The sequence below is a fragment of the Charadrius vociferus genome, unplaced genomic scaffold (genome assembly GCF_000708025.1).
Source record: "Charadrius vociferus isolate BGI_N301 unplaced genomic scaffold, ASM70802v2 scaffold1041, whole genome shotgun sequence".
NCBI classification, from domain to species: Eukaryota; Metazoa; Chordata; class Aves; order Charadriiformes; family Charadriidae; genus Charadrius; species Charadrius vociferus.
In genome coordinates this window covers 293,180-301,426 of record NW_009646843.1, presented here as the reverse complement: position 1 = coordinate 301,426, position 8,247 = coordinate 293,180, and the positions used below count along the sequence as shown (strand labels likewise).

At 41.6% G+C, this 8,247-nt stretch overlaps 1 protein-coding gene across 1 annotated transcript; it reads right to left on the bottom strand.

Moving 5' to 3' along the window:
* Positions 1-1,664: 1,664 nt before the first annotated feature.
* Positions 1,665-8,231, bottom strand: LSM11 (LSM11, U7 small nuclear RNA associated). The gene is made up of 4 exons (XM_009893460.1): positions 8,081-8,231; positions 4,362-4,501; positions 3,508-3,591; positions 1,665-2,066 (listed from the first exon to the last, which is right to left on the bottom strand). Exons 1-4 carry the CDS (start codon positions 8,229-8,231, stop codon positions 1,665-1,667), a joined length of 777 nt encoding a protein of 258 aa, XP_009891762.1.
* Positions 8,232-8,247: the final 16 nt, after the last annotated feature.

The window sequence follows — 8,247 nt, the reverse complement described above, 5'->3', positions numbered from 1 at the left end:
GTACTTTTTATTCTGAGGCACTTCTGTCCCAGGCTGAACTTGGGTTTGCAGCTCAGTGGCTGAGCTGGTCAACTGTCCAAGCCCCATGTCATCTGAAATGTTGACATAAAAGTTTCAAGCTCCCCCAGAGGCATACAGCTGCTTTGTGTGTCCAGGACCTCCTGCTAAATGACTTCTGTAATTCACCCAAACACCAGACATACCCTTAACGACAAGCAAGCGGTATGCTGCATTTGCAGCAACAGAAATACATGTCTTTGAGTCACTGAGTTTGAAGACATATGACCTCATATGCAATACAAGACCTGCTATAAAGCACTAAAACGTTGTTCTACCCATTGTCATTATCCTGGCAATTTCCCAACTTCATCTTAAACACATGGAGCTGCCGCAAAGCATAAGGTAGTCGAGATGAAAACAGGAATAGCAGTGTGAAATCTAGTGTCCTTTGACAACTTGGGGAACAAACTAGATAATATAAAGACTTCATTTACTCTCGGACTTCTGCATGTAGCTCTTGGAAAGCAGTTTATACCTGAAGAAGCCTGGTCTGACCTACAGCAGCTTAACAACCTTGCTAAAATAAAAACACTGATTAGCTGAGTTTGACTTTTATACTTCAGAACGCTTTTAGGCACACCTCCAAAGCTCAGTTCAACTGGAATTAAGTGGTGCATCATCCATATGGATAGGAAAGACCCATGAAGATTTCTGCTCCATGAGAATCACTGGAGACGCAGCACCTCTAATTTCAACAGAGGGAACTTGAAAGGCGCTTAGATACAGTACAGTTGTGCTCAGCACAAACACTTAAATCTGAGAAGAAAAACTACACCTTTTCAAACTTCACTATTACACTAAGTAGCGAATGGGTGAAATATAAAAGTACAATGTTCCATCTGCATCCACAACATTCACAGATAAACTCCAAATATGAAGGACCCTGGATCAGCTACATTAGCTGCTTGCTGGTGACACTGGGCTAAAGCACAGCATTACAAACAGAAGCCTAAGTTTTGGTATTGAAAACAAATTCAAGTCCCGCCATTGTTCACAGAAAAAGTTTTCAATTGGGAGGTTTTCTATCACACAGGACTTGACGGGACTAACTATGAAGAAGAGGCCATCAGTTGTATGTCACTCCACCTTTTTATAGACTATCTCAAAATGACTGTCAGAATTATGTCTGGAAAAGAAGACATCCATGTAACAACAGCAGATAAACTGGTGGTTTCATTAGCAATCTTCTCTTGAGATTACGCAGAACATGCAAAATAGCATTTGTGATTCTTTTCAGGTGGAGACCTAATCTTAAGCTCCTTAAATGTGTGCTACAATTAGTTCCTATAACTGAGTACACCAAAATTCTCTTCCAGCCCTCTCTATTTACCTTCTTTTTAAGAAGCAGTGGGATCTGTGCTTACCTCCCTCATCCCACAGAAACATCTGCATTGCTGACCTTGTCCTGAGACCCCCAACAGAGGTCTAAGGAGGCTGCTTTGGCACCAAGCTCAGGATGCTCCAGGTAGAATTACTTCCCCTGCCTGTGGCAATGGGAAACCAGTCACAGTACCACCATACTTAATGAGAACGCTAAATAGCAATGAGAGCTGCAGCGGCAATTCATGCTATCAAATAAATACACTGACAAAGGCTCAGCCAAGTCAATGTGCTAAATGGACAAGCAAGACATTCTCTCCTCGAATGAAAATCTGGTTTATGTGACGTGTGAACACCTGTTGGTAATCCACTTTGGGCCGCCTTTTTCTCCGTGACTGGCTTCTTGCACGGGTAGCACCAGCACTGGCACCCTCTGTGTGGGCAGTCCCGCTACCCACATCAGCTTCACCTCTGGCAGCCAGATGCAAACTGTCACTTGGCATCTTCTTTTCTCCTCTGCCCAAGCGTTTCTGCCTCTCACGATCATCATCTGCTCTCGCTCGTCCTGATCCAACTTTCAGTCCCAGTGTCTGAGAGTCATTCGTCAGGGCTAGCTCCTCTGAGACAGTCTTTGAGTCAGCTCCCCTCTTTACTGAGGACTCCTGCAGTTTGAGTCTGTCAAACAGCTGTAAAAGAACATTTATGTATATGACCACATTCATAAAACAAGCAAGGCCACTTGTTTGGCACTTCTATGTGGTATTTGTGTATACGATCCCAAATCAGAGCTCACAATACACAATTAGTGAAGAAACTTTACCAGAAATAAATACTATGTTTTCTTGCCAAAGTCAAAGCATGACTGGATCTCTTGCATGCGCATAAGCATCTTCATGTGACCACTGAGGAATTTAATTTGGGGAGCAATACTGATGTGCAGTAGGATTTAACTTTGGTCAGGAACAACAGAAAGCTACCAAGTTCCTCCATTAGCTCACTTTCCCCAACGCTCTTGTAATGTTGTCAGATAGTATTATAGAGATTTTCGTCCTTGTGTCCTTAGGCAGGACACGAATCTCTAAGATAAGGGGCCTCAATCAGCAAAAAAGTGTATACTGAAAAAACAATGGACCTTTGGTGTTCCCCAAAACAAATTAAAAGAGGCCGTGTGGGTACTCTAGGAGGTGAGCAGACCAAAAACAATCGAATAATAATAAAAGCTAGAGCAGCAGATCCAAAGCACCGTATGAACTCATTAACCTAAGAACACATGGTGCTGAAACTGGAAAAGAAACTGCTTTTACTCTGGCAGCAGGCAAGCTTTTATGAAATACTGACAAAGAAAATGGATTCTCGGTTAGCCTGTCTCTTCCCAGCAACAGGATGGAAAGCCAATCCCTGTAAGAGGGGGCTAAAGGAACAATGACAACTTGATTATTTTTAACTAATCTTTAAAAAAGGAAGGGTGGATTCTATCAGAAAACAGATTTAAATGGCTGGAATTTGAAAGCAAATTCCTGACAATGAAACTGTTTAAAAGTTTTTGTGATGCTTCTCTGATGTTCAAAAGGCCCACAGCGATGCCATTCAACAGGCACAGCACTGTCACATTTTTTCTCTTCATTGTTCAGAAGTTAATCTATCATCTTTTCAGTTCTCAACTTTGTAAACATCTTTTTTTTTTGCAGCTGGATCCTAGAGAATGCCTTGCTTTGGAGCAACATTCAGAATCTTGGGGCTCCACAGTACCTAGACTAAAAATTCAAGTGATCAAACAGACGTTTTGTTGGCTGGAGGCAAAGACTGTCACTCCATGAACATTAGTATCACAAGTCAGCATACTGCACTACGCAGTGGCAGCAACTGTGATCTGATATTAGGAACTCTAACATGGAGCTTCTGTAGCACCGAACCAAAGTATGGCCAAAATACTTTTTCTGACCTTCAAAAAGGTCAGAAAACTGTTTTTTCCCCTCCCAGTTCAAGTCATTTTAGAGTAATCTAGAATAAAAGGAGGTAAAATACTTCAAATGTAAATACAGTTTTCCAATCAACACTCCCCTTCTACTATTTTCAAAAGGGAGATACTAAAAAAAAAAAAAAGAAAAACTGGAGATGGTTACCTACCCGGGTTAGTGTAAGCTGAGGTTCTGTGTAGAAAGCTTTGCCCATTACTGGTTTCCTGTACGTCTCATCCACGTCTGTAAGGGCCTGGAAGAAGATAAAAGAAACAGACAGGTTAAAATGAAAAGAAAACATAAAGAAGCTTTGGACCAGCTTTGTGTCATGGCATTATGAAATTATGCTCTGAGAGAAAATCCATCCCAGGAACAAGCTGTGCTTTGGAGCTGGCTTCTCAGTTGTACTGAGGTATAAAAGCAACACCAAAGCCTAGCATCCATTCTGCATTACTCGCAAAATCTTTGCGAGCCTTGCCTGCAAAATCCTTCCCCGCAAAATCCTCCCCCTCCCGCCCCCATTTCCAAACTTTTCACAGCTCCAGGCTCACAAATATTCAATAGCTACTTTTCCATCCGCTGCCTTTAAGGTCTTCATGAGGGAAAACACAGGGAAAAGCTTTTGCCGCTGACATCCCACTGACGTGTCAGTGAAAGAAAACAGAGAAGTGGTTACTACTATAAGAAGATTGTGTTTTGCAGAGAAAGCTTTGGAAGCTTCTAATGTTGCTCATATTCCACCTTCCTGGGATCTTATAGAAAACCTTTGAAGATGTTGGGAATGCTTCAAAGCTTCTCTCTCACTTAGAACCTTCTCTAAGATGGCCAGACCCCCTTGGAGACGTACCAATCCAACACCAAGCACCACTTAAGTCTGAAACCCAGCATTTAGTACCAGAGCAAATTAGCTTTATGAACCACAATATCACATTAATCTTCTCAAAATGTAGTTTGCTTAAACCTGTTGCAAATTACAGGTTTTCAATACAGCAGTAATAAATCAAGGGCTGGAACAATAATTACCATATTCCAGAACTTGTCAAATGCAACCAAAAACCCTGTGCAGACTCCACGAAGCCCTTTGAAAGTGCGGATATGGACATTGATTTTTACACCATCTCGGACACAGCGATGAAGTTCCCCCAACGGGCTGCCTTCATGGACTAAAACAGAAAGAGAACATCACCAGTCTGCAACAAATTACGAATATATATATATGTATATGTAGAAATCGACTATGTAAAAGTACGGCAGATCTTGGTACAACACTTGTCTTCAAAGCAAAAGAAATGAGAAGTCCCAGAGCACTGCAACACACTGCGATTGTAATTACTAGATGACTGAAACTCTCCTTACAGTGGGAACAGCAAAGACTTTAGAAAATATGAAGGTTTTGCTTTACATAATGCAAAGCTAAATCAGCCTTAGCTGAAAATCTTTTTGTTACATTTCAAAAACATTCTAAGTAACGCTAATCTTAAATAAAAGTGGTTCAAAGGGAACAGAAAGCTCACAGAAGCAGAGAGCTTGGCAGAAATGACAAATGCCTAGTTAAGACTACCTCAAATTAGTTAAAAATTGTTAATAAAGTCTTGTATCAGATGCATTGCTTTTCTTTACAAGGAGATTTCTGAAACAACAGATGACTCCAAGTTCTTCAACTAATTAAACTGGATCAGTTTAAGTTGATAAAACCTTATTGTTTCAGCTAAAACTTTCACCAGCCAGCTGAACAGCCTTCAAAGATGTACAATTCTTTGGCAAAGAAATAAAATTACTAAAAACAGCAGCCACCAATGAAACCATGCTACACTGCAGCAGAATAGTGCTTTTAGTCAGGGCAAACCCAAAGGAACTCAGTAAAACATACAGCTTACCTGGTACACACAAGCCTTATCTGCACACTAGAAATCTTTGCAAGCGTGCATTACCTAGAGGGGTGGACACTATTTACAACTTCCACCCACACCATAGTGAAGCCATTCCAGCGATGAATTACAGCTACCACAGCTACCTCTTTGCTTGTGCAAACGCAGCCCCAGGATTGCTGCGCAATTCCTGCTGAGAGGCAGGGGACAGTATTGGTCTAAAATCTCACACAGTTCTTTGTATTAATAAAAATATCTAAGTCACAGATGACCTCTCACCTACGTTCCAGGTTTGATCTGCACACTAGAAAATGCATCCTGTGAGTGTAAAGTGTTACTGTATGAAAGCTGATCTGCAGTATTTGGCTGCATGGCAATTCTTAGCCACAGCAGGGAAATCTAAAGCAGTTTCCTCTGAATTAACGTAATCACATTTATTTTTTGAGACCCACTGTCTTCTTCCCAGCTCTCTCCAGCTAGACGGCTGAAGAAAATTGCTTTCACACACAGCATAAGCTGCCTCAGTACCTCCCAGCTTTTTTATGGGGGTCATTTCATTAGTCTCTGTGCTTTCTTCAGCTGAACTGATGACAAACCTATGTTCTGACTTCACAGGTACATCACAGGAACTAGAGGTGACACCATCACTACATCAGATTGATGCTTTTAATCAGAGACCAGTATTTTTTTCTAACCAAACCTGAGAATTTACAGGATCATTTAGATGCCTGTGTGCCTTTTATACAGGAACTTTATCTACAACTTATAAAAATCCAAGTACAATCTTTATTTCCAACTATGCCTTTGCTTGTCGGCACCCCAGTAGGCCTGTTAGAAAACACTACTTAACAGCTCTACCAAATCTAGACAATACATGCTCTTCCCACTTTTCCTTGCTGTGTAAGGTTCCAGCTTCACCAGGGCAAACCTCCAACTTCACCTAATCAAAAGGACAGAACACATAATCCAAAAACCTTTCAACAATCTGACATCCACTTCTCAGAAAAAAATAAAACCAGCAATACAAGGAATTTATCTTTGCAACGTCTCTCTTCTGCAAGCATCAAAGCCTGTAATGACCAGGCTCTGCGTGCAACTAGATTTGCCCACGGCTTTTGATGCTGTTAAGTACCGGCATTAAAAATTTTTCTGTCTGTAGGGATTTTTTTTTTTGGTTTTGTACTCAAAATCCAATCCCTATTTGTATAAAATAAGCACATGCTTAGTACCAGGATTCTGAAGAATGACTAGAAAACTACTGTGAGCCACAGGGCAAGTACCCCAGGAGGGAGAAAATAACGATCCAAACTCTGGTGAAGTTCAAGTCCTTGTCCCCAGGGTAGACTTTATGAAGAGAGAATAAAAAAAAAAAAAACCAAGAGCAAAGCAAGTCAGAGCAGTTGAAATAACTCAGAACACTATCAAACGCCTTTCTAACTGCTCCACAGTAACTGCTTGCGCATGAGTTCTCTGCCCCTTGGTAAATGCAAACTAATTTGAAATAGCATCTCCTGAACTGATCCAAAACAGGCACTGCTAAAGTAGCTTCCTTCTTACTTTTATGGCTACATCTGAAATCATCCCTCATGACAGGCAAAATTTTAGCTCCATTTTACATTTCTAACCCACTGAATTTAAGGAACCTGTCATACGCTGTCACGGCTACCTGAGAGCACAGCATCGCAACTGAGGGACGCAGCAAAACATGTATCGGTTACTTTCAGAGGCAGCTACCACCTCAGAATCCAAGCTTCAAATGCTGGCCCACCTGTGGTGCAGATCGACCCCCTACTTACAGGGAAAGCACAAAATTTTGGCTATAATTTATTCTTAAAACTCTCCAGACTACTGAATAGCACTTTCTATATCAGTTGTGCCAGTCTTCAAAGCCCACACTGTCCAGCCTTAGATGGGTGGATATTAAATACATGCTCTTAATGGAAACATGTCATCTGTTTGCTAGACCACCACTAAAGTTAATTTTTACAGATTTTTTTTTTCAATTTCCATCCCAGTAATCCAAATACAGACACTTTACATTAAGATCCTAAATCATTACTTAAGGTCAGTTCTTTTGGAAAACCTATGCCAACAGAACCTCTGCATTTGTGCAGAATGCTAAGTTGACATGATATTCAGGATCATGCAGCACCTATGGCAACGAATACACGATGTTTGGTGTCTAAGCAAGAAAAAAGTTCTGCTTTGGGCATTCAGAAGTGAATATTTTGGGCTTTCCCTTTTTATAAAAGGAATAGTATTAAGGTGATGCGGGTGATTAGAAGAGATACTTTGGTTCCAATAAACACCCCGTATTTTTAATTCAGTGCACCAAAACGACATCTCATTTGACAGCAATGTGATTTTGTTCTTGGTGTAGGTGCACAAGTTGCACCCTTTAATGTTCAGGGGCTATTATCCTGACTGCATGCATAAATTTAGACAAGAAACTGCTATCATCTTCACGGATACATCACACAGCAACATCACAGCTGCCTCCCACCTCAATCCCCTGTTCTATCATCCTGTTACCAGGAGCGCCAGTGCTGTGTTTATGCCCCCAGGACATACAGTTCGTAACCAAGATATAGCAGTGCGTAACAGACTCACGCTGCGGTTATGATTTAACGATGACCTGCCCGGGCTCAAATCTGATTCTTGGTTTAAAAATAGTACTTTTGAAAGCACAACAGTTTCTCACCCTTTTTTCCTTAAAATCATGAGGATGAACATAATTAACAAGCAAACTAATTAAGAAATAACAGACGAGGATGTCACCGTAACAAAATCAGCGTAATCTCTGAGTAAGCAGTTCTGCGAAACACGCCGTTCCTCATTTCTGCACACAATTTTCCCAACCTAGCACGCAAGTACCATTTTCCACCCAAACTCCATCACTTCCCCCTCCCACTCCCCCCCCGCTGTCACCCAACCGCTTCCTTCCGCCGCCGACTCTCTTCAAACCTCTAAAAACTCCCCCAAACTCCATCCCAACTGCGGCCCGCGCCCGGGCCCAGCCCGCCATCCCTCGACCCCCCCTC

What these genes read in the sequence shown, in the direction of transcription:
- LSM11 (XM_009893460.1), bottom strand. Translation starts at nt 8,231, where the DNA reads ATGGCGGGCTGGGCCCGGGCGCGGGCCGCAGTTGGGATGGAGTTTGGG. An exon ending in TGGAGTTTGGGTGGAAAATG is followed by an intron (nt 4,502 to 8,080) that starts GTACTTGCGTGC and finishes TTTCTGTTTTAG; the next exon opens with TCCATGAAGGCAGCCCGTTG. An exon ending in CTCAGCTTACACTAACCCGG is followed by an intron (nt 2,067 to 3,507) that starts GTAGGTAACCAT and finishes GTTCTTTTACAG; the next exon opens with CTGTTTGACAGACTCAAACT.